The sequence below is a fragment of the Falco peregrinus genome, chromosome 4 (assembly GCF_023634155.1).
Source record: "Falco peregrinus isolate bFalPer1 chromosome 4, bFalPer1.pri, whole genome shotgun sequence".
Taxonomy (NCBI): Eukaryota; Metazoa; Chordata; class Aves; order Falconiformes; family Falconidae; genus Falco; species Falco peregrinus.
In genome coordinates this window covers 100,182,320-100,209,858 of record NC_073724.1, presented here as the reverse complement: position 1 = coordinate 100,209,858, position 27,539 = coordinate 100,182,320, and the positions used below count along the sequence as shown (strand labels likewise).

The 27,539-nt window shown below is 39.4% G+C and overlaps 1 protein-coding gene across 4 annotated transcripts in view; it reads right to left on the bottom strand.

Annotated features, from left to right (window-relative positions):
• ATP8A2 (ATPase phospholipid transporting 8A2) overlaps positions 1-27,539 on the bottom strand; it is a 349,978-nt gene that overhangs the window by 208,049 nt on the left and 114,390 nt on the right. For all 4 annotated transcript variants that reach the window (XM_055802562.1, XM_055802564.1, XM_055802565.1 and 1 more), the window contains one exon: positions 1,068-1,240. In XM_055802562.1, the coding sequence (XP_055658537.1) occupies positions 1,068-1,240 (173 nt within the window). The remainder of the gene's footprint in view (positions 1-1,067; positions 1,241-27,539) is intronic.

Here is a 27,539-nt window from a genome sequence, read left to right as displayed (position 1 = left end):
CAGAGGGGGTTGTGATGGCTGCATCCAGCTTACTCGGAACTTCGGCAGACAGATGGCAAAGTGATAGCCAAGGGCTATCTGGAACAGTGAACCCAGCGCTGATATGTAAACGTGACTAAAGTGAATCATATTATTTAACTAATACTGGATAGATCAGGGCCCAACAAGCTCTCCTGCACAGCACTGGGCTGCGCACCAGGACCTCCCCTTGAGTAGGAATGCCTCTCGAGGTTACTCCTTGAGATTGAGTAATTCCATGCTGCAACAGATACTGGGTAAGTGATTAACAGCGTGCTGAATTTTGAAATCTTAGCTAAGTAGCATAATGGATTGATTGCACATATATAATTCTTAAAACATAAACCATTGACCACATCTAGGAGCGGATCCAGCTGCACCTAGACTCCTGAGGAGTTTAGAAAGGAAATGGGTCCTTTCTGAACCTCATGAGTCAATAGGAAAGTCTCCTTGACAGTTTTGTCTGATCCTGTCCTGTACACAGTAAATAAGTATACCTTGCCATCAAATCTTGTTAAACAACTGTCACTGTCACCATTTAAGTTAGTTATATCAATAAAGTATACTGTTACTTCTTTCTTACACGTGAGCAGCATGACTCCTTCCAAGACTGCTTCCAAGACGTAGCAGAGTTCTACAATCAGGATGTAACCTGAAGCTGACTGAATGCTCACCTTGAAGGTGTACAAGCTCTCCCGCTGCGCTGTAGAGGATCCAGTAAGAGAGAAAGAACTGAAATCTTAAATTTGTTGGCCTGTCAGCCTCATGAACACTTTCACAGACCTGTCTGCACTGTAAGAGCAATACCTCTCTACAGTCCTCCTTTACTCCTCCCAGCACAGCCTCACTTTGTTACAGTTCCACAGCAGAGAAATCAAGTATATCGACTAGCTCAGCGTGGCATGCCTCCTCTTGAATATCGCACTATTGCCCCTACATCTATATCCCCTGTGAGCACTATAAGCATAAAAAGAAAGTTAACATGACAAGTAAGATTTCACAGGTTTCATGTCCATTTCATTACCAGAATAAGTCCCAGAACTTCTTACCTGCAACAAATCACCGCTTTACAGGAAAGTGCCAAGTCCAGAAAGCTCTGCCTGACTTCAAATGAAAGGGCATACTTCAATGTGTGGCCATCAATAATCAGAGCAATATCGTTTTCCTTGCCCAGCGACTCCCCCAAACTGGTACAGTGTTGAGTCAGAGAGGCTCTTGTAGCCTGAAGAATAAACAAAGAAAATAGTGTTTCCTTCTAGTATAAGTAAAGTGCATCTAAACTACAGCAAGGCATCTCTGGACTACGCAATGGAGCACAGTATACACACACGCAAACTAGCACTGACATGAGTTAGTGTTTCCATAAGACCTCAGTCAGACGTATTAATCTGTCACAAATTAGCAAAAGCTGCACCTGTTCGCCTAGGAATACAGGCCTTGTTTCAGTGGAGACTCTGGCATCTCCACTACACACTGCCACATGACACATGACCACAGTAGCTGATACATTCTTTTCAGCTGTAGGGCAGGTATAACCTAATGCCTTTCATTGCTTTTGACACTATTCAAAGTATTACTATTTATTCAAACAGTATTTCCTACTCTAAAAAAGTTTTCACTGACATCTGCTGATGAGGAGAAAAGAAAAAATATAAATCAAGTGTTCATGTTTCACTGTCACCCCAAATTTTGCCATCTTCCTACTGCAGTGAATTTAACACTTACAGAAACCTGTTCTATTCCCATGCAGGTTAGTTTAATCATCAGTTCTAGCTGAGTTAACCACTACTAAATGGTTCAAGAAGTTTCTCATTATCTGAGGTGCACATGCAGTTTTTGATAGAGAAGGTCTTGACACACAGAACACAGAATAACAGAACACAAAAAGCAAACTCTTCAGAACCAGTCAAATGCTACTTTTAGGATTATATACCTTTTCAGTTTTTTTACTTTCTTTTAACATTTGTCTCAGTGACATATACAACTGGTTTTTGTTTCAGCAAAGCCTCATCCATTTCTTACACTAAAAAAATAGAAAATGTACTCCTGCTCATCTTAACTGTGCAGCTTTGAGTAACTGCTAAACCAAGAAGTACACATGCTTCCGCTTATTGTTAAAGGTACTCATTTTGTGACGTGTCTGTGCTGGTCTAAGCAAAATACTTTTTTTTTTTATATAACACGAAAAAAAATCCACTAGAACAGAGTTATAACTGTCAGAAATGAAAACATGACATTTATGCCTCATTGCAATCCATTCATCAGTTTACAGATCCAGATTTCTTTAGAGGATTGCAAAACCACAAACCATTGCTAAGTGCTGCATTTCCTACTTGCATCTCCAGTTTAACAGACAGATGTAAAAAAAAAAAAACAACAAAACTGAAGTAGCTAAAGTAATTATTCTGGACCACACACCTGCCGGTCTAGAGAAACAGGTTACCTCCATGAAGGCCACCAGTGATGTGGTCTGGATTTCTCTTTCTATATTCAACTAAAGAACATGAGTTGGGGGTTTTGCACATGGTTGAATAAACTGAAGTAGTATAGAAACCTGCATACATGAACCCCCTTAAGACAACAGCAGAAGTAATACTTAAGTTGCATCTCTTCAACATCAAGCACATCTGAGCCAAAAAGCTCTATTTCCACATCGTACTACTGAAATAGTGAGAATCAAGTTTACATCCTTAAAATAACTTAGTTCGGTACTCTCTCCAGCATCTATCCATGAAAGGAAGAGATGAGGGAAATCACAAAAAGAAACTTCTGGTACCATAAGGTTATTAATTTCTTGATGTAAGCTTTCACAAACTGTTTCTATGCGCTCTGAAGAAAAAAGAGTCATACTGAGATTATTTCCCGCCCCCCCCTCCCTAAAGTGACAGGAATTTCTTCTGACCTGGGTGCTTGCAGGACTGTTTCTTATTTCTTTCCCCTCACCATGGGTGCAGCGTGTTGTCCTTCCTTACACAGATCTTCCCAGAGGTGCTGCCATGCTGGCCGAGGGGCTCAACTGTGCCCTGCAGAACCGGCCGTGCCTGCCATGGGGCACCCTCCTTGCCAAGGCCCCTGCAGCCCCCAGCACCTTGCCAGACAGCCACACCGCCTGACCAAGAGGAGCGCTATTACAGTGGCTAGAGAAGCTGAGGTAAATTAATTCAGTTTGTTCAACTACTGTTAACAGAGCTAGTCAGCACCCTCCAGGACAAAGAACCACAGGCAGCACGTATAGTAAAAGACCTCCCCTCCCCTCCCCCCCTTTTTTTTTCCCCTTGTTGCTACACTTCAGCGAAGTTGGGTTAGTGTGGTCTCTCTCTCACTTGCTAAAGACCAAGCACCAACAACAATATGGCTGCTCAGATGTTACACAGCCTGTCAGTGCTCCCCAGCCTCCCAACAGGCATGGCCCCGCAGGCCACCACCACAGCTCCGGCACCTCAAACAGCAGCCCTTGGGAGGGCCCCATTCGGTGCACCACAAGCCCTCATCTGTTCCTCTCACTTCCCCCACCCCCCCCACTCCCATTTTGGTGACAAAGTTTTAGCAAGGCGGTAATAGTAGTATTCACCCTGGCTACAGGTAACCTGACCATAGCCATCAGCAACCACAACCAGGCCAAATCTCACTGCCATCACAGTAACAGCAGGATCACCCAAAATACTTCGGATTGAACACTGCAATAATGTTTTACTGAAATAATCAAGAGAAGCATTCCCTTTCTGTTCAGTTTTTCTGCAAAGGTTTCTATTGCAGAATTACATCAATGATTTTTAAATGCCCATGTTCATAATATCATGGCAAAGGATTTTGTCCTTTATCTTTTTACTTCTAGCTCAAAAAAGAATCCCCTTGTTTCAGAAAGATACACTAGGTTCCCAAATTAAACAACTAATTCATTTTTAAGAATGTTTTGCATGTGTAATACTGAGTGAACTTGATCTGACTTTTGTCAAGACAGCCAGAGTACACTGGGCAGCAAGACTGAGTGCACTGGTGGTTAGAGGCTACAGATTTTTGCTTGTCTTAAATCATGTTTCTCATATAAAAGTCAATAAATACGTTAAAAGTTCAAAATTTATCACAAAATTGCTAAACATGGCAGTACTTCCAGCCATCTGCTGCATAAAGTTCTGAAGTCTGCCTAAATCAGTTTTACACAAATAAAGCCAGCAAAATAAAAGACCAAAATAGCCATACAGTCAAACTACATCACATCCATAGCCCGAAGCAACCATCCGGGAATGACTGCAAGAACAAGCAAGCATATACCACCACTCCCAGAGGAGCTTCTGGGCCCCCCTGGCTGGCAGCTCAGGGACCTCCTGGGCCAGGTGCAGAATCTGTTATGGGAGAACACCTGATCCCCAGTTAGCATTAAGAACTGTGGGAAACAGATCAAAAAGCTAGCAAGAGGAGAGAGGTCACCTCCCTTCCAGAGGGAAGCAGGATGCAGAACAGCATGTTGGCGAGGAAACCCCAAGAAACATTGGAGATTAGGTGAATTGGGGGTGGTGAAGAATTTAAGGATATGACAGCAGTCAAGACAGCATTAATGAGTAGAGGAGAAGGATTAGGTAGTCAGAATGACTGAACTTTCTTGGGCCAAACAGGACACAGAAGTGGCACGCCACCTTAACACAACAATGAAGAAAAAGAAGAGGGGAAGTTGCTTTGCAATTTATTTTCTCTCAACACGCAGACTGGTGTTGTAGTCAAAATAAATGCACCGATTCACTAAGAAACTGGCCCCAAACTGGAGGCAAATTTATGGACTGCGTAAATGAGTATGACAGCACACAATTCAACTATTTCCAACACACATTCATGACAAGAATGACTGTCATTCCCTGCTTCCCTGTTAAACTGTGAGGATTAGATTTATGACTTCATGGCATGCTTTATTTACACTGTACCTGAAAAATTTAACACAAAGTAGATGACAGAGCTTAAACCATTACAGACTGGTGTCAGGAAAACAAGGGTATGTCTTGGGGGAAGAAAGCTGTTTTATCTAATTCAACACTAGTATGCAGTGACAACATTCACAGAAATCCTAAGGATGGTATAAAGGCATACAGTTTAAGTCATGTCATCATAACAGAACTTCAACTCAAGAACCTTGCCCCTGGGATCTTGAGGTAAGTGTCATCTCTCTTTCTTTACTTCTTCAGTCTTGCTCAAAACTTTTGCTTGCTCTCAGATGCCCAATTACCCCCGTCCGTCTCCCAAATCCACCCGTAAAAGTAAAAACTTCTCTATTTGAAACCAAGGGAGTCAGTCCCTGCCCTTATTCCCTGTCTAGCCCTACTAGCAGTTCAGAAGAAACATCCTCATTTTCCTGTTGCTTCTTCACCTGACCCAACAGAAGGTAAAGGGCCAGAGTCCAACCACCCTCTAGTGCAGAGGCAGAGAAGAACCTGAGGGCAAGTTCAGGAGGATTATCCAGTATCCATCATCTGCTGCCCAAAAGGAAGTCACATCACATCAGAAACACTTAACAGAAGGTGTTGTTTCTCATCAGATGAGATTACTAGTCTCTCCATGGCTTATCATCATGGCTATGCCTAAACCTCATCCAATCCATGCCCTGGTCACTGAACTTACTTGTCTTACATAGAAGATGTCATGCAATTAGTAATATGAGTTAATAATACCCCAAAAAGCTATAAATCAAGGATTACAATCAAGCACCTCATTTAAACAGCATTTAGTAAAGCTCTCAATACACTATTGCATACACATGGCTTACAACTCAATAGCTTATACAGTAAAAAAAGCACTAGTTATTTTTGTTTCTTCCAACTACTTACAAATGTCATGTTTTAAAAAAGAACACAAACTACTGCTCCTGTAGGCCAGTGCAATTAAGAAAAAGAACCCAGCCCTAAATCTCACTGGGTACATAATAAAGACTTCCTAAGTAAGCAGAGGAACAAACATTTGGAAACCATGGGGAACTATATCTTTCCAGGGGCAACTCATTACTGATAATAACAGTAGAAAACTCTACTTTGATACCTAGCTTTTACTTTGTGCTTGACATCAAGGGATAAGTTTCTTCTTTGAGTCACATCAAACAGGAATAAATCAATCCTTTACTAAAACAAGCATCATGGAGCAGAAATCAATGCTAGTCCTAAGAAAATATCTGGATAAACTCAGATCTGTGAAATACCCGTGCCATTTTTACTGAGTACCCATCAAAATAAATTGCAAGTTCGTCAGCAATACTGTAATCCTGTATTTTTGTCAGAGGAAAATATTACAAGCACTTCACTTAACCATAATAAATTTGGTTTTCCCTGCCTCAGGATTTCCTTTGGAAACACAAAGCATCCAGCTACTCTAGGGAAACCTGGAGAGTGCCTGCCAAACTGAGTTGATAGTACTGGCATATCAAACAAATTTCCACCAAATATTTAAAATACAAATACAGTTTTACTTAAAGGTCAGAAGGTACATCAGCTGAGCAGTCCACAGGTTTAGTAGCCTTGATTCAGTGGGCTATTCAAATAAACACAGACACTTCATTAGCCAGCAGAGAACATGTACAAGCTTCAGCTCTCTGTTTAATCAGAGCAACATTACCAATTTAATTAGAGCTTCACAAGGGCTTAAGAATCCATTCATACAGGACCACCAAGGAAATCAAAGCTTCAGAGCACAAAAATTAGAAAAATATCAGTTAGATTGCAAAGAGTCAGCCACAGAGCTCGAAGTGAGGAACCAAAGGATATTTGGTTTTGATTTATTTTTATTCTACTTTTGCACATTTGACCTGGCTGGGGGAGTTGACTAAAAACATGAACAATTTTGACTCACACAAATGCATTTAAGGATTAATGTTATGGTCTTTATACTTTAAATTTAAGACATGGTGGTGTATTCCATAATAAACCTACTCGACATGCTTTTGCTGTTTGTTTTCCCATTTCCATATTGAGTCAGAACCAAACACAAACCTTGAGCAGAGCATTTACCTACATTACTGTCTTAACTTTCACATTTTGCTGTTCTGCATCCATAATTTCCATCCAGAACACAGAGTGACATGATTAGTTCACTATTACAAATCTCCATCGCAAAGTGTAATTTGTTGACAGGCAGACAACAAAAACATCCTGAAGCAGAGTGTGTGGTCTTTTCTCTCTGGACTGCACTCATGATCTTTAACAAACTTTTTAATAGCATGTTTGTATATTCTCACTCTCTAAAGCCTCAGAAAAAACACCCTGCTATGCCCAACTTTGTATTTAAACAACAAAACTGACAAATTTATTCTGGGATTTCCCAAGCTATTATTTTGTAATTTAACAGAGCAAATACTAATAATTCTCACACGATGCTTAGAGTGAATTTGGAAATCAGTGCAATCAGAGTTAATTAATCAGAGCTCTGATGACCTCACTGAAAACCAGAGCTGACCCCTCATATCATAATAAAAAAATTAGAAACATTACTACATCAACAAAACAGTAAGAAAGTGTGATTTTTTTGTTTGTTTGGGATTTGTTTTCTTTGTATTTTTTTTGCTTCTTTGTTTTCAGTTTTGTTGGGGTTTTGGAGGGGTTTTTTGTTTTGGCTATTTGGGGGGGGGGGGTGTTTGTTGTTTTGTTTGTTGTTTTGTTTTTTTAACAGCAGCACACCATATAGCCCATTACCTCCCACAAAAGCTTGGGAAGTTTGCATGCTACAGCAAACAATGTAAGTACAGAAGGCAATTTGGCATCCAAAACAAAACATCAGTATCAGATATGTGCCAAGAAAAAGTCAGCAGGAGCTGCAAAAGCTTTGGGTGCAAAAGACTTCAGCAGGATAACAGCCATTCCCTAAGATTATCTTACAAACTAGCTAATACCCAATGAAGAACTGGACAACTACTGTTGGATCATCAGCTCCAAATCTCCTCTTCCCCTTCCTGCCTGCTTTTCCCTGGAAAGGCTCACAAAGTCCCTGAGATTATAGTACAAAGATATAAGGCCTTGTCTGCACAGCCAACAACGTTCATGTTTTATTCTAAGCATACAGTGATATGTGGCCCATGAAGCAAAAGGTCTTGGGAAGAAAACTAAATTCCAAACAGCATCATACAGACAAAAAGGCCTCTTTAACTGAAGAGAACTACTGATCCCTAGATTTGTGACCGAAGAGAGACACTCAAACCTAAAATGAGCATTAGGTTATGGCCTTCTTGGGCAGCCACATTTCATGTACCCTTCTTAGACAGCTTTTCTTCCATCTCAGAAGAGGTAAAGAGACCATCACAGAACAAGCTCCTGCAGTAAGAGATGTTAAACTAACAGTTTAACTGTCAGCTAAGTCAACTGTATATCCTACTTGTTGCTATATTTATCCTAAGTCTAGGAATTACTGCTAGCTATAGCAGTTTAAAGATTCTTTCAAAGTTAACTTCCTCTGTCATCCTGTAATTCCCTTCCAAACCGCTAAATCTGTGAGATTATATAAATTACACAATCTGCTAACTCGTTCTGGAGTACACTGAAACGCCAGCTCAACCTATTTTACCAGTCCAAGAATTTACTTTTTATGATTTCTGCTGTTTCCTTCCTACGAGTGGACAATGTGAATAATCACATGTAACTATTTTTTTCTGTGCCAGAAAAAGTGGTTTCAAGTCAAAATACCAGCCATATCCCCCAGTGTTAAATGAAAACTCTTCCAAGGAGAGCTTCAGAAAAGCAAGGATGTCACTGTGTAACCCCGTTAAAGGTAACTCCTGCCAGCCCTACTTCATGGAAAATTTCCTACTCTATCTTAATTGCAACTTAGAAGCTTCACCACACATTTAGTGAAGTCTTTCACTTCAAACTGTCCAGTTGCTGTACCTGAGGGATCTGCAAGGACATCTGGCAGAAACAAATTTACAGGAGATCAGGGATAATGAACATAAAGGCAAGGCAAACTAATGTTTAAAACAAAGCTGGTGAAACCTGACAAGTTTTTAGAGCAACACTTGCTGGGCAGAAGAGTCACTGGAAGAGCTTTCCACAATAAATAATACATGTCCAAGAGCTAACCTTGAAAGCTCTCTTGAAACTAAGGAATAAATACCCCTATTTCCAGAACAGATACTCACTTAACCAATTATCCAGGTTTTGCACCAAACTTGACTAGGACAGCAAATAACTTCAATTTCGGAAAGCAGTCAGACAACTTCCAAAGGTCTAGTTATAAGCAAGGATGCTAAGTACATTGCCACAAGGCCTAATAAAGACAATTTATGCACAGAAAGAGGCCAGCTACAGGATTTGCTGGTCAGATTCCTCTGCTCCCTTGCATTTGTGACTTCCTGCATCTGATACATTTTCCAGCAGCTGATTCTTTAACTGCCTCTGTGTACTTCTAGACTTAGATTGTGGATACAAATACAAATTCAAACATAGTGTTTGCTAGGTGCACTGTGTCACCTGTTTACATAAAACTGATCCAAAAGCCATGGTTTACGTACAATTAAATGGAAACTCAAAACATCAGTAGAACTGGTAGTACTTAGTTATTAGTATAAGGATATGTACGGCCTCATAAAAATCAACTCTATAACAACATGGCCCTCCATGTTCAACTCAATGATTTTTGAAAGAGCGTCTGCATACCTTCTCAATGACGAGGATGTTCTTAAGAGCTTACACAGAACTACCCAAGCTTTCTTCTACCTTTAAGACTACCACAAAGCCAAAAAAAACCCCCACTAAACAAACCTGATAGCGGTATGGACATTAGTCTGACCACCTAGCCATACAGTGCAACAGACAAGACAGTATACGTTGAACAGAGCAGGCTATATTACTGTGCCATAGTTTCTTGCCTTTTGACTTTTTCAACACAGCATAACACTTAACTCACATTCACAAGTGACCCACCTACTCCTTTTCTGCTCTCCATCTTGTGTTCAGATGGTTAAGCACTCCTGTGCAATAATATGACCTTGCGTCTTACTGGTTTTTTCCTGCAGCTTCTTTTAGAACAGGCCAGGATAAACAACAGAAAAGCACGAATATGTGATCAGGTGCTCACAGAAGTTCTGAGAGTCATGAGGGACTTGGAAGTGTCTAACAATATGAATATACTTGAAGGAACAGTAGTGATGTTGGGACCTACGAGTTACAGGATTATGGCAGAAAAGCCAAGAGTACAAATAAGGCTAAGATTGTTCCTAGAAAAAGAAAAATCAGGTACCAAAATATCTCAATATGCAAAAAGATAAATTATGCAGCTCTGTATGAAAATCCGTCAACTGTAAGGTTCTTATAAAGCCAAAAGTAGAAATATTAACAGTGAGGTGGTTTTGTTTACTAACTCACTGAAAACAATATTATGCAGAGATGCCTCCAAAAGTTACATATTTCCAAAACCTAATTTTAAGAGTCTATCCATTCCTTAGCTTTACAGGACAAACAGAATATAAGGACACTCTCCAATTCCAAAGCCAAGAGAACCCTTGAAAGCTAACGACTTTAACATATGAATACTTCACTACTTTGCATTTCTAAAAAAATACTAAAAGCATCTCCCAGTTCAGGAAACCTTGAATACTTAAAGACACACGAGTCACTTCAAGTTCAACCTGTACACACAAAACTACTCAGCAAATGGATCATGGGAAAAGATCAGATCCCAGCTGATGAACTTCAATTTACTCTTTTCAGTAAGATCAACATTTAACAAAAAACAACGAAATAAAAAAAATAATCAGGCTCATCAATAGCTATTGCTCAGTACTATTGCAGTGCTCAGCCTGTGTCACATGCTGATTTGAAGAGATAGGTAAGAGCACATACTGTGGGAGCACTCCAATGACACTTAACACTCATAAACACCAACTTGATCATCTAAGTCCCAATCAGTTATTTGACTTAACCACTTTGAAGTGATTCTCCAAAGACTGAAAGGTACAACTGTGTCCCATATTCACTCTAATATAAAACAAGCATGATTTAAAAAAAAATTCAGCCTCAACTAACTGTAACACATTTGATCCCAGATTCCTCTGACAGGAATGCCAAAATAGCTTAATATTCTCAGGACCTGGTGAGAAGAGAAGTATGCATGTAAAGTAGCTGGCAGATAGTCTGTTTTAAACCATTTCAGCAGGAAGCAAATAAAAAACCTGTAGTTTCAAAATCTATTCCCAACAAGGTTCCTCACAGAGCCCCTGGAAACTTCAGTTTAACTTAAGTGATATGAGTGGATGGTTTTCCCAGAACGTATTACTGTTACCATCATCCACCTTCCCACAAGAGTCTGCAGAAGTTGATCAAGCAATACCTGCATCTCTCTTACAAAACTACTTAATAAGCTCAGATACCACAATTATGCACAAACAACCCCAGCAATATGCCATCTGTTCATCCAAACCCATTTATGAGAGTAAGTTCACCATGATGTTTAAAGAACCACAACGTTTAAAGCATTAGGTAAATACTGTTGTACAGCATGTGCAAGTATCACTAAAAACGTAAGACACTGTAAGAACCCACTCCTAAAACACGTCAATCAAATAACTGATTCTACAGAGCAGTAATTGCTTATTTAATGGCACCATGATTCTGCTTGATAAATATGACCTCCTACCAAACCAAGAAAAACATCATATGGAGGACCAGAAATATCAGATGGCCTCACTCAGATAATTTTCATAGCTTTCAATGTAACTTCAGCCTGAAATTCCTTCACAGTAAGCCAAGTAATCTAAAACGTCTATATACAAAGAGTCCTTAATTTGCACAGCAAGTCTCAGGTTATCATACACACAGACTAAATCATGCCTTCAAAAATTAGATAAACAGATCATATCAGTACTTCCATGTCTCCAGTGGCAGCTGAAAGTCCAGATGAATTGGACCATCAAGAGCTATAGCAATTGTAACTCTAGCAAGAGCTATAGCAATGTAGACAATTAATCAAGGATGTTTTCCATTCTGTAGCAAACCGATTATGCAGGAGCCAGGGAACTCTGTAAACAGGGAAGAAAATATACCCTGAAGGAAACTCTGTACTGTCAGCAGTACATTTATCTCCAAGTATGTTCCATGTAGTTTAAGAAGAAAAATGAAACTGAACTTTTACAAGCTTTGTCTGATCACAGAAAAATTATCTCTACATATGTCAGGCAGATACACCATCTCTAAATGCACATCCTGTATAAGGCATTACAGATAGTTCAAGAGCACAGTGAACAGCAGCACCAAACAGCTGCCCACTTTAAAAGTACAAGGGTAAGTACTTAATTCAAACAATACAGAATGCCAGATGGCTGCATGCTAAACTTAAGGATGTCTGTTAAAAAAAAAGTGCTGTCTTTATTAAGGAATAAGTATGAAGTAAGTATGAAGTCCCCCTGCAACCCTGAGCTGGGGGTTCAGGGGGAAGAGGGAAAGAAGTAGGAGGGAAAAAAGACTTTTTCCAAATTAATAGGTAAAACCGATTTGTTCAAAACAGGCTGAGAGAGCTGGGGTGGTTCAGCCTGGAGAAGAGAACGCCCTGAGGACACCTTAGAGCAGCCTTCCAGCACCTAAAGGAAACTTTTAAAAAAGATAGGGACAAACATTTCAGTAGGGCATGTAGTGATAGGACAACAGGGAATGGCTTTAAACTGAAAGAGGGCAGATTTAGGATATTAGGAAGAAATTCTTTACTGTGAAGACGGTGAAGCACTGGTAACAGGTTGCCCAGAGCAGCTGTGGCTGCCCCATCCCTGGCAGTGCTCAAGGCCAGGCTGGATGGGGCTGTGAGCAGCCTGGTCTGGTGGGAGGTGTCCCTGCCCATGGCAGGGGGGGTGGGACTAGGTGATCTGGAAGGTCCCTTCCAACCCAGACCATTCTGTGATTCACTAACCAGTCATCTCCTACCTTGCAGATTAATAATCATGGCAGCATGTGCTGCTAGAATTGGTGGTACTAGCATTTTAACTTTTTGAAATAAAACCCATAGTTTCCTACAACAGTACTTTTTCCTCAGATTAAAGAGACGCTGATTACGGGAGTGGCGTCTTCAAAATGCCAATCTTCAGCATAAAATCCTACTAAAAATACTAATTTTCTTACATATCAAGAACAGTGATGTCTCAACATTCTCAGCCCAAATAACTGACATCCTAAGCAGTCAGCCAGCGCAACACAGCCGCCATGAAAAGCCATGAGCCTTTTGCAACTCTTCGAGTTCTCAGAGGACAAAGCTTGCAGCATAACAAACAATTGTAGGAACAATTGTAGTCAAATGGGCAGTTGATCATCAACTGCTCTTCAAGTGCTATGAAAAACAAAAAATAATGTCAAACTGAACCAATGTCATATTAATAATTCCAACTTAAGTGAGAAACACATGTACCCAGGGAAAACTAAGTATAGTATAGTATCAAATAGTATAGCTAAAATCCTATTCTCTTCACACTAAGAGCTGGATTAGGTTTATTTTCACATTTTTCATTTACCCCAGAAATGCTCTACTTAAGACAACCTCTCTATTTCTTCAAATACATATTAGATGTTTGATGACAGAACAGTTTATGGTACACGTAAGATAGTTTATTACATACTACAGAAAAGGCAAGAAAGTAATGCTTGTTCTGGACACTAACACATCTGTGTAATTATTAAAAGCAACCATATTCTGCCAAAAGGAAGCAGTTTGTTAGTTTCGCTAACAAGCTAGAATGCCTCAGTGTCTTTACATTTTGGTATTTTAGCTTTATTAAATTCATTCAACAGAATAGGCTTTTTGTTTTACTTCCTTCTACATTTTGTCAAACAAGTCCCAGTTGCTTTTTCTCTTTCAAGTCAGAGTCCAGCTTTTCCAAGACAGGAGTAAGCTCTTTTGTTTAGACCATCAAGGAAATTATGTTTCTGCTAAGTAATATCCCAAAGATAAAAGCCAGCCTTTCAGCACAACTGGGTAAATCTTCCGATCAATAAGATACCACAGCCTTCTGCTTTGTATCGTGAAGATACAGGATTCTGTGTTACAGTGTCTTAACCACATGCTTCTGTGGTTGAAGTTGTTGGTACACTCAGATGCCCACAAACTGCTATGGAGAATTCAGACAAGTGACACTAGTGTGCAGACATACAAGTCCGCCTATTATTTATTCCCCCCCAAAAAAATGGTGTTTCTCTCATTATAAGCATGTAGGGTGCTTTAAAGACCCAGATCTGAGCTAGAGATCCTGACTTGTTCATATGTGTGTGTATAAAAAAAAAAACATACAAAGTAATGTGTATGTGTATTACCACTGTTAGAAAACCCCAATTGATTTATATATAAAATATAACCATCCTGATTCAATAATATTAAAACAACTTTTAATGAAAGGGAGGCAGAAAGAACAGCCAACCATGTAGAGAAGACTATACTGACGGAGTTTTATTGTTGGCAGCAAGTAAGGAATCCCTGTGCGTTTATGCATAGAAGACTGAACACTAGCCACAATGACATACAGACTAGATTACAGAACCCATCTTTTCTCCAAAAGGATGCTATACACAGGGAACACATAGTATTGAGTAGACAGATTTCTAGAAGACAGGATTGCTTCAACATGATTTTCTCAAGCTGCAGTATCTTGCCAGTAGAGACACAAGCATGTTCCAAAAAACAGTGTTCACTGTGAAAAAATAATCTTGTTTTTTCAAGTCACATTACATCTGTAGTCTGGAAAATAAAAACTTTTTGGTTTACCTTTTTATATAAGGTAAAACCAATCTGTAAGACATCAAAATCAAGTTGAAGGACAGAATTTTCCTCTCTACAAACCAATAACATGAAAAAAAAAAGGGGGGGGCTAGGGAAAGCCACAGCTTCAATTATTTTTTAAGTCTTCCACTCTCAGTTTCCTCTCCAAAATCCCCCTTGAAAAAAAAATATCACTATTAGCATCTGTGTAGTTAATAGCTCCGTTGCATGCTAGTGTAAGTAACAGAGGCCATACCGCTGTCAGAGTTCATAGCCAAAGTTATTCCAGTACTCAAGTAAAAGGAAACTGCTTTGAGCATTAAGCCAAACAGCAAACCATAAACTCAAAGCTACTCAAGACAGTCCCCACACATGCAACAAGCCAACCTGTCATATTAGTCTTCCTTTCAAGTGCTTGTGTACTATCAAATCTGTTTCTCCAAGTGAAGCTAAGAAAGTTCCAGAACGGCTGATTAGCACAGGCAAGCTCTGTAATAAAACTGGCTTTTAAGAGACAGATTGCTTTTAACTCAAGTTGTTTTCTTAAAGCCCTGTTTTTGATTTAAACACAATACAGGTATTGAACAGAAATATGAGAAAACTTATAGTACTTGAAATACCCTTTGAGATTTTACTTCTACCTTTAATGCATGACAAGCATCAGAAGTTACTCATGTCCTTGGACTATATATTTTTCTTTTTTACCCATGGCTGACTAGGCAATAAAGCAACACTAAAAGGTGTATCAGATCCTTCTGAAAACAAGCTGCAGTCCCATGACCTGACCTCTTTCCCCAACAGCTTCTTGGATATGGGCGAACATGCATTTCTGGACTGTTCACATCCAACTGGGATTGCTTGAAGGACTCCTGAGCTCATTTACAGTCCCAGAACATCACTGTGACTCATTAAAGAATTAGTTCCAGGTTCCTGCCCTTTGACAGGTGCCCAAGAGAAAGCAGGATGCAACAGGCTACCCCAGCCACATGGTTAGTGGCCTCTGTGCCCTCTCAGGACTACCAAGGAAACACAGCCCAGCAAGCAGGCAGCAAGGCAGCGCTCTCTTGCCTGAGCTAGCTAGCCCCTTCAGCAAGCAACTGGAAAGATGACCTTCACGTCTAACAATGCTCACATTTAAGACAAAACAGTGTCCAAATTGCCCCACAAGGGCAGATGAAAAAGCCTGAGGAATATCATCAAAAAGCACACTAAGCACACCCCGAAGGACAAAAGTCTGGACATCCTGCACCTGGGAAACAGACTGTCTGAGGAAGAAATGAAGACAGGAAAGCTGGAACAGCAAAGATGTGTATAACTGGATTTTCCCTTATGCTGCATAACTAAAAATAAGTTCTATACCCCAGCATTTAAGCAGAGGACAGTAGCAGGACTGAAAACGTTTGATTACAGTTTAAGCCCATCAAATACAGTGCTGAAGTAGAGGCATACACTAAGGAATGAGACACACGATTGGGTTAAACAAGCAAGATGCTAGGAAATACTCCTGCTACATCAGCAGAGATCTCTACTATCTGAACACCTGGTAAATCTGTAGGATCAAGTAACTCTCATTCAATAATTTAAGGAAAGTGACAGGAGACCTGACACTGGTAAAGCGTGCAAAAAAAATTTACAAAAACTGAAGACCATTAGCATTACACTCAAATACCAGAAATCCAGATAGGTATATACTTGTTCAGCTTATACAGGACCCATAACTGAATTGACTGCAAAGCATTAGATAATTAAATGGAAAAGAGCATAGCCAAAGTATCCAAATGGTTTTGTGCAAGCCAGCCTGTTGAATCAACTTCATCGTTTTGCTCAAATAAGATTTGCTCACAATGCCAACTCTTCTGCCACGGCCTGATTACAAAATCAGTACTACACAACAATAACATCAGGTAAATATCTTAAAATAATCCAGCTTTAACACCTTTTGGCAGAGGATATCTGAAGAGCAGTTTTACATAACCAAGTTCTACTAAGATCAACTCATCCTTGATGCTGCTGTTTATCTTCCAAGTACCAAAACAAATGCAAACCTTGCTTGCTAATCTGCTGTATGCAAGACAAGACAGAAACAAAAATAGAAAGCTCTGGAAAAGCAAATACAAGAAGGTTTCCTGGAACATTTAACTTCAACTGGCAGCAAAGGATGCAGCACAGATCAGAACCTACTCTCCCACCACCCTTTTCTACTCTTGAAACTGGGCACAAGGCAGCCAGTTACTCCAGCCTATCCCTTGCCACAACACACACGAAGAACCAGCAGAAAGGTACAGCCACTGCCCACCTTCTGAAGGTCACCGTCTCAGGAGAAGTGGGGCAGAGTAGCTCACCACCAACAGTCCAGAAGTTGCAATAAAAATGTCACTGTTCCTGCTGATTTTTTACTTCAGTTGTAAGTCAAATTCAATTATTTTTCATGCATAATTTTTTAAAAAAGGTTTGCTATTACACCACAACTACTCAAAAGAGATTAGGTTTAATGATAAAAAGCGCATTGCTACAGGCTCCTAAAGGAGCCTTTGTCTGGAGTGTTTTAAAACCAAAAAAGCAAAAAGTTTAGCATTTATAGAAGATGAGGATACAGGGCACCAAGATTTTCCAGAATATCAATTAGATTATTTTACGTTACTTGACTGCCTTGAACAGCATTACCTTCCTGGCACAGGCTATATTCCGTGGGCAAGAAGGCATGAACAAGGGGAATAGGCATCAACAAGCACAGGTCTCCTGACAGCAGCTTCAGAGAGTCACTGCCTAGAGAGTGTCTGGCCTTGCAACATCCATTTGTAGCTGTGGAAAAGGACACAAGCAGGAGCAAGAGCAGCTTGGCCACTGGCCTCCTTGCAGATCAAAGGAAGCGAGCACTTCCACTCAACCGCTCCCTCGACGACATTCCTAGTTATTTTCTTGACTAAGGTTGTTTTAACAAGTTAATAGTAAAGTCTTCAGCATTCCAAGCACCTCCAGGCTGCACGGGAAAAGCAAAATTGCCTTCACTAAACACAACCCTATTTAATACTATGTAAAAGACAGTAGTAAGACGTTAAAATAATGTTTGCCCTTATCACTTCCCTCAATTTTAAAGGCAGTTCCTTTACCAGCCATAGTATCAAGTCAGCACTAATATTTCAGACAGACTGCATACTTGAAATATTACATCTGTTCAACTGACAATTAAGTGTCTGCCTATTTTCAAAGCTGCAGAAAAGACAACAATTCCAGGCAGTGTGTTCGAAGGGGAAAAAGGTGAGAGACTTTTGCATTTTTCAGTAACCGAACAGTTTATCTAAGGGCTATTTTGCAACAGCTGTCCTGATGCTGGACCCTAATATGTTAAGTTTCAGATCACTTCACACAACTATTTCAATAATCTTGAAGATCCAGTACTGATGAGAATCTACTGAGATATCCCAAGCAGACGATGACTCACTGAAACAGTCTTAAAATTATATAATCTTAACACCATGTAACAACCAGTTCCAGCAATTTAATACTTCAGATAAAAAACAAAATCCATAAAAAGTCTTCTCCCAGCTGAAGTCAGTAAATGCTTTACCTGGGGCAATGAATTCTGACAAGAATCAGAAACACCCAAAATAACTAAGTCTACCACAGCAATTTTTCCAACTGTATGCAAACCCTCTGAAACTCACAGGGATACTGAGAAGTCTTTTATCCCAGCCTCCTAAGGCTCTGGGTACTGCGTTCCTCCCAGAGCTTATTCCATTATCTGACAAGATTATTATGTTCACCTATTGAAATCTTCTATTCAAATGAGCAATTTGAAAAGGCAGCACCATATGCATTTTCATAGCAAACTCCAATGTATAGTAACAAAAAATTAAAGTAACAATATTTGTAATTCTAAGAGCAAAATATTCATTCTTATATCATACAGGCTAACTTTCTGACTACATGAACTGAAATCCTATCATGTGGGAATTAGGGATTTAGTCACAATGACTTTGGACATGGAAATCAGTTAGGGCAGAACACAGTCTTTTGAAGACACTGGCAGAGTTGAACAATAGAAAGTCTAGCTTTAAACAATATGTAGCAGTAATAATCCTGAACTTTGCCAGTGGTCCTCATTGTTACAAACACATCCTGTACTTTCCTGCTCCAAGCCTCCTTCAGGCCCTAGAGTTCACCTTTGCTCATAAAGCATCATGTGTTCCAAAAACACCTAATGAAGAATAATGTTGTAACCAGCCCTTAGTACATGTGAACCCAAACTCAGGGCTATTGAAACTTCATTTATGAGGCAGTAGACAGGGTCTTAAAACCACATTGGCAATATTTCCAGCAGAATGTATTACTACTTGATATCTTACTAGAATACAAAAAAAAAATTCCCCCCCTATTTTAGTTCATGTTATTTAGCCTATTTAGTCCTTAAAATATGCAGTCTGCTCTTAGTCCATATTAACACCAGGCTTCTGTTAAGCACACATGCTTCCCTCCATTTAGAAGCAGTAACATTAGAATACTAATGACAGCAACTACAGCATGTATATTACTAGCAAAAAATCTCTATAAGGAGCCAGGCCATTTTTTAATAGACACTGCTATGACTGAAAAGCAGAGGCTCTTCCAGGTCTTCATGTTCACCGAGTAGGGAATATGCAGCAGTTGGATCACTGGACAGGCAGGGCAGCTAAGTTCACAGTGCAGATATTAAGGCAGTACGAGTGCTTCATCTCTTATAAAGTTAAGAGCTGTGCTAGAAGCATACTTGGTCCTACATGACTACCATTCACTTCAAAATGCATTTTGAATAATATTTTGTTTGAGAATTTCTTGCAGGTGACCATCACAAAAAGCTATATGGAAGATCTATCTGCATTGCTCTTGGTAGATTAGTAATTCTACTACACTTCTACACACAGCTACAGTAACAATCTATTTCCTTCCACACAGCACTCTCCTAGTATATTGACAAATAGGAATGACTCATTCTTGGCAAAAATTTTCTGATTTTTTTTGCCAGAATAATCCTTTTGATTTGCAGACTTCCTTGTTGAAGGTTCACGTGGCTCCTAGGTGCTGGACAAACCATGAGTGAAATAGTCTGTCACAAGGTCTGTGTTACTTGCAACCTCAAGTAACCAAATCATTTCCATTTCTTAGTTTCACACACTTCTATCATACAAGAAAAAACACCAAATGAACTAAACAACTATCTGCTGCCTGTTCTTCCTCCAAAACCAGTACACTGGATTTTTCCACAGTCCTTCTATGACTTCTCCAAAATACGCTATCCACCTACAACACAAATTCCACTAAAACTGATAACTGCAGGTAACGAACCGCAGAAGAGTCTTCTTCCAGATACTCTATACCCCACCAGACTCCCACAATAACCCATTTTATTCCCTTCCTCTACCACAGACTTGTTTACTACTTGGTGTTTCAAAAGCAACAAAACACATTACAATTGACATGTATCTGTTGGCAATTGCTACTGCTAGGAATTACTACATTGCATAATGCATATAGAGGTCACAGGGCAGCCTTTACATAGATGTTGTTTTTTGACTTGAACTGCTCTACAACACATTATAAACTAGTGATTTGCAAAGGCATTTCAGATACAGATCAGAAGCATCTCTGCGGCCTAAACTAGCAAATTTTAAAACATTGCTGATCCTACTCTTAGCAACTTAAATGTTCTATTCCCATATAGAGTTTATGCAAATTTATTATCTCCCCAATATGCACAGGTAGCTCAGGAAACAAAAGTAGCATTGCTACTGCATTGCTTGTGGTCTGACTGCTTTTGTCTAACTCTAGAAAGAGCTGGGAAAAAATAAACCTTAATGATACTGCGTAACTGTTGCCCAGAGACACTGGAACCCACTCAACTGAGAAGCTGCACACACCACCTGACTTGCTTTCACCGTGACTGTTTCCTGTATTTTTACTTTTTTTTTTTTTAAACCAAGAATATAATGATGCTATGTAAGAAAGCCCCAGGCAAATTTTTCTTTTTAGTCAAATAAACATCATTCCCTCAAGTGAACACTGACTTTCAAAGACTTTTTTTTCAGTGTTTTAAAACACACTACTTAGTTCCCTATCGTTTTACCCCATGTGTACATCTGAAGTTTTTATTAAAGTTTATCTAATAAATATGATACTCACTTCAATTACTAAAAATAATTTTAATAAGAAAACCTCACAAAACCATCAAGATCACATTACTTTTTTAAAATAAAGCCACCAGAGTCATTTCCCTAAAGATTTAGTTGTACAATAGATTTATTTTAGTAATATTTACTAAACCTATTAACTCTCTCTACTGAACCGTAGAGTTTGTCTGTCAAGCTCTGGACAGAACTATAAATCCCTTGAGAACTTTTAAAACTAATATAGATAGAGCCATTAAGTTTTAATAACTTGAAAAGTAAGTAGAGGTTTTCAAAGAAGTCAGCTAGTTAATTTTTGAACCCATGTCCCCTTTCCTTGTGTTATTTACAGATAAGTTGGGAAGTATTAATTCTGTAACGGAGACATAAATGTTACCATACCAACACAGACCTTACAAAGCCCCTTAACCATTAATTGGGTTTATCCACCCCTATTTTCCCAGACTTCTACGGACTACTAAACACCACATCCAAAAGCACACGCTCTGCTGACCTTCTTCCCCACCAAGAACACAAAATCTTCAAGGCAGACAACTTTAGTCACTATTAGCCACACAAATGGTCCCCAGTTGTACTGTAGAATTTACACTTATTTGTAGAAAGACCAAGTACATCATATTATTTCAGTGAATTCCATACTTCAGCTACAGAAACCTGAATTAATAACAGACACCAAATCAGAGTAAAGCTTCCTTGTAATGTGTCAGCCTTGCTGAACACAAAACTGACAAAGATCTTACATCCAGCTTTCCACCAAGTGCCCACCATCATTTCCCAGGCTTCTAGTGCCGTGTGGATATTGTCAATCCATTACCTATATGATCCCAGGTTGAAAAACATTTCAACCTTTAGTTGCCTCAGGGGTCAGTTGCTCTTTTCTGGGGCGCCACAGCAGATTGTGCTCCAATACTAAATACAATCTGTACATACCAGCCGAAAGAGGATGCAAATGCTGCAATCTAGTCAGTCTGTATGTGCATTAATTTTCACCCTACAGTCACTGTTACATGAACCAGCAGATGCCCCAAATTAGAATATTCCACATCTGAACAGTTCTTGCATCAGAGACAAGGTTTGCTCCCAAGGATTTATCTAAGGAACATTAATGCCCTATGGCCATACTTGAAACAAGAGGGACGTGCAGGTAGACTGACCTGGCATCCAGGTCACTTGTCTAAGATGACGTTGCCTGTTAAAGACTTGTAGTCCACAGAACCTAGAAAATAATTCTGGTTTAGTTATTTCAGAGTCTCTGTGGAAACCAAGGCAGACACTCAGGTCACTTATACCATGCGCTTGCCCCCTTCACAGCTGTAATATCATTACTTGAATATGAAACTCAGCCTTTAAGTACACACAGTGATCCCAAATACTAGACTACTCACTAGCAGGTATTTATTTAAAACCAGTTTATTAGATATGGAACTGCACACCCCTAATTACAAAACAAAGTTTGTCTCTCAGAGGCATTGCGATAAACTGGAAGAGTATTGGAAACTGAGAAGCGAAGAATAAATCACACTTACAGGGCAGGCAAAACCAGGCTTTACAGCCACTTTAACTGCTTCCCAACACAGGTTTTCAAGCAAGGCGAGAGACCTGCATCTAGCTAATCCCCAGTGCAACGGGAATGCATAGTGTGAAGTAAATGCACGTGCTAGATGCACCTTGGCATTCTTCATCTTAGCCAGCAGAAGCTATGAAAGGTTAACAACTTCAGTGACCAAAACAGTTAGCCCTTTAAGAGGTTGTCACATGTTTGTGGCACATGCATTATCATATGAACAAAATTTGTACCAGTATTATCACTATTCCAGGCAGTGAGGGTAAGGTTAGAGCAATTTAAAAAAAATATTTACATAATGCAGGACTGTGTCTGAAGAATTCCCCATAATTTCAACAGCATTATCTTGGAGTAAGTAGCAGGAGAACGCAGTCCAGTTTCTCTCAAGTCCTGAAGTGAAGAGCTGCCACCCATAACAAGTAAGGACTTTTAGAACTGAGCTTACAGTCAACATTGTTCTCAACCATTAAGCTGCGGTAACAAACTGTCACAAGAGACTGTGCAGCACAGGTTGCCTGTGAGTCACTATACTTCCAGGATATTAGGCACCATGAAGACTAATCATTATACATGACTTTTTTTTTTTCCTTCAGACTTCTCTGTGGCTCAACATCACAGCACATACCCAACTATTCTGTAAAGTACTAAGGCAGCCACCGGTCAGAGCAGTCCTACTCGCAAAGAACTCGTCTGTCATGTAGTTTATGGGCCCTACTGCAGTTGTACTTAGGTCAACAGCAAAACACCCACAGAGTTCTCTAAGTAACCCTGCAAGCTACTACATTTCTTTTTTAATTAATCAGCAGCAAACGGAAAGAAAAAAGTTTTTTATGCAATGTTGTATTTATAAACAAACAAAATTGTAGGACTCTTTAGAGTTTAAGTTCAAAACTTAGAATTTATTTCTCCCAATAACACAGCTTGTTCATGACAAACTTGCAATAAATCCCTCGCCAAAGAATAATGCAGGTGGTCTACTCTGCCATAGAAAGAGATCATCACACATGACTATATCATAGTCCTTTCGCTTTAAAGTTTGACTGGGTTCAAAACGTTACGATTCAACCCAGCTCCCATAAGATTCAGAGGGTCAAACAGAGTACCTTACAATGCTTATTTAAGCAAATAACAAGAACACATGAGAGTTGCCTCGATATAAGGAAACCCTCTGCTATTGCAGTAACATACTTTTCTTCTACCAAATCAAAAGCAAACTGCAAAGTCTAAACTCTGTGACAGCTCCTGTATATGCACAAATTTAAGATTTATGGAGGGGGTGGGAAGGGAAGTTAATAGGTTGGATTACTACCAATTCAGAACACAAATTCATTATGTTCTCCACAGCTAGTTTTGCCACACAAAATCTGTCACAAAATGTTTATAATGCTGCATTATAATAGCAAAAAAGTTCATGATATGAAAACAAAAAAATTGAAGCACTCCCCGGATAAGCACAGCTTGCAGCAGAGGGGACACATAACTGAACAGGAAGCTTTGCCACAGCTTCAGGGACTAAGCTGAATTTATTTTGTGACACACATTTTACTTAAGTGAGGCACACCATGAAATACAGTCAGCTTATCAAGAAACATGTTCATAGAAGTTGTTACCATTGCCCAGCTCAGAAACTCTTTTTATCATCGTGGGGTAGGAAGGAGAACACAGTAACATAAGTGAACAGTTAAGTGTTCCATGGGTTTTGATTCTTTTCCTCAATTAGCCTATTTCCGAGTAAAAGGAAAAAGGACGACAGAAGAGGCACGCAAGACTCAAGTCTGCAAGAAATGAAAAGATTACACCAGTTCTAAGCTTATGAAACATTTTTTTTAAAAAAATCTTACCACCACCAGTACCACAGCCCTGGTGTCCATTAGGGCTGCCAAGAACTTCACAAGCGCGCTCTTACCCTTGCCTGGCTAGCTTGAAAAAGCAAAGCATATACGACGAGCAGAGACACCATCACAACCCAGCACAACGGAAGCTTCAAGAGGATATCTGAATTACTTCAGCTCTGATAAACACTCATTCCCACAGCTCTCCAAAAAAGCATTAAGTCCTGACATCCCAGAACTGTGATTTTAGGCCTGCTTAGAACACTGGTTATGATAATTTTATGATTTGGGGAATAGTGGAAAATACAAAATATCCAGATCAGTTTTGTTTTGAAATGACAGAGAGATCGTACTCACTACCTAGCTTCAATCAGCTTATCTTACGTAACTAATCACTTTCAAAATATGAAAGAGCAAAACTAACCCTCTAGCATTACCACCTCAATTACTTGAATCGTTACAGATGTCAAAGTGTACCTTGACATATTTATCAGTAAAAAATAAGCAAACACCATTGTGGCAAAGGCACATAAACATTCTAGAAGTTTCTACAAGATTTCTCTGATGAGTTCTACTCCACAGAGTAGACAAAAGCAGACAGAACACACATGTAAACAGGCATTAACTTCACAGAGCTGGAGAATGGCTTAACTCCAGTTTCTGACAGACCAATCAACCCAGAAAAATTCAAGAGGACTTTTTCTAGCTTCAACCAAACCTAAAACATCTTTTTCCTTAATTCTCATATGAAGGAAATTTTTTCCTTCATGCAACTGATGAGCAGGCTTGGAGTAATCACACTTCAGCTACAAGGATGATTCTCTAATTCTGAAGAGAAAGGAAATTATCTCCAGAAAAAGGTTTAAAGAGTAGTCAGTATTATAGGACCCACAAAGACAGATACAGCTATCTGTGGTCTTATCATTACTGTCTGAAAATATCATCAAGACGTACCCTAATTCTTACTCTAAGGCAGTAACTCTCCACTATCTTCACTAAGTTAACAGTGCAGGTGAATAAATTCTATTGATTTTGGCTGGCTCCACACCAAGAAAGACTGCTTATGCTTTAAAAACCCACAGAAATTGGCATGAACAAGGACTCCCCCTCCCCTTCAATGAAAGGCAAAGATCAGATATGAAAGTAAGCATCTCGCAAAAAAAAAAAGGAGTATTTAGTTCTCACCCTTCAGTATGAAAGAGAACTCTGAATTGTTTCTATTAAAGTGTAATATTGGTAACATCGATCAAGAATACCAGTATCTGTAACTCATTTACCTACAAATCAGACACCCATTCACCTTATTCCTCTAGAAAATCACACCACGAGGCTCTACCATACGAAAACACAGCACTTCACAGGTAGGTTCTCATTTAACAAAAACCTGCTTTCACTTCATCACACATCTTTATGTTTCCATGGTCTCTCATGCTTATTAGACATTAAGCCTATCCGTACGCTGCAGAGACTCTCATATTCAAAGCAAACATACTTCCTTTGCCATCCAACTGAAGCCATTATTACATTGTTAACTTAGACAACAGAAAACAGATCTGGGTAACTCAGGGATCATCTGTTTAGAAATAAGCCTTAACATATACGAAGATCATAAGCAGTTTTAAAAGAAATACTGTTTGTTCCCAGTCATTTTCCTCTAACACGAGAGCTTTTAGAAACAAAACAGCAAAAACTAGATTCAATTCAGATAAAAATTGAAAGGAAGAGTGTGTGTTATATACTATGATCTATTCCGTCTTAAAGCATGGACAAGGCATTAGCAGGATGAGCCCCCAGTTGCTAAAATACCTGCAGTCTAAAACTGCAAGGTCTTTTCTGGGTCTTGACAAATGGAAAAGTACCTTGGAAAAAACAGAGGCTTTGTTTTTTAATAGCCCTCCGCAGCCCCCCACAAATTTCCAGCTATAGAAAGAATGGTTATTTAGAAACCTGGTCTTCAGACTCCTAAAGGTCCTTGCATTCCTTCAGGTCCAAGTGCCCCCACTTCAAGCAAATCAACTATCACAGTGCCAGAAAACATTAACAGAAAAAACATCACCACAGATAAGGTAAAACAGTCATTAATGAATGCTGAAAAGGGAAAGCAGGATGAAACAAAAATAGCCTAACTCATTCGCCACTCGCAGCTCAAACCTATTAGTATTACTTCCTGAGAAAATGGTAACCTAATACTTAAGTTACACAGTCCAGTGTGTACTTAAACCTATAGGTCCAGGTAACACCTATATTCTTTCATTTGTAATTCTACACAGAACGCTCAAATCAAAGCAGCTTTTCACACGACGAGTTGTGTATTTTCCACATCCATACAACTAACTTTCTATGTAGATTATCAAATAACTGGAGCTATGAAAGATTCTATTTGTTCCTCAAAAACACGTAAGAAAAAACACTAAATCTTTTCTACCTAGTATTTTTGAAGATACATCTGATTACTAGACACTGTTCCCTGTGTAAGTACATATTAGCTTGATGTCTGTTTGTAGATTAAGAACAACAGACATTTGAGCAATTAGAAGTATATGGTACAATAAAGTAATGTGTTATTTCCCTAGTTTTCCTCATTAGCTTCCTTTGCAAATTCCTAGTACTACACAGAAGAGCCCATTAGAATTCCAGGCTGACTAATAACTGAAGTAACTTATTAGCTGAAAGATACCAGAGGAGCTTCCCAAAAGCCTTTCTGAAAGAGCTGATGGTTGGCTAAAATGGGATTGTCCACATCAGGCAGTTTTCCAGAATACTGACTTCAAAAGCATTTCAGCAGATAATAGCAGGGAGAAAAAAGTATCGCACTACTCTGCACAACACGCAAGGATGCAATCTTCAAAGTGTTACAAGGCATTAGCAGTACAAGACCTGTTCTTTTCTTCCAGCAGTTATCCATACACCTTACTATCTTCCAGCAGGACTGAAGCACACAATACCAAGGCTTTGGAGCTCCCAGTAGTAGGTAACTTTAGTTCTAGTCTGAAAAGCTGGCAATAACTTCACCGCATTCTTTGGGAGTAATTAGCATAACATCACCAAGAAGGAACATCCTTTCTTCCCAAAGCAAAAGCATCAGGACACAAAAAGCAACACCTTCAAAGTTTCTCATAGCTTCACAGGCACTGTCTCCTGTAGTTGTGCTGAAGAATCTGAAATGTAGGTTTATATAAAAACTACTTACATACTGCGTATGCTAAAGAAATTCCTGTAGTGAAGCTACTACCCTTCTACAGAACACACGTGCTACACAAATCTTTCTGTCCT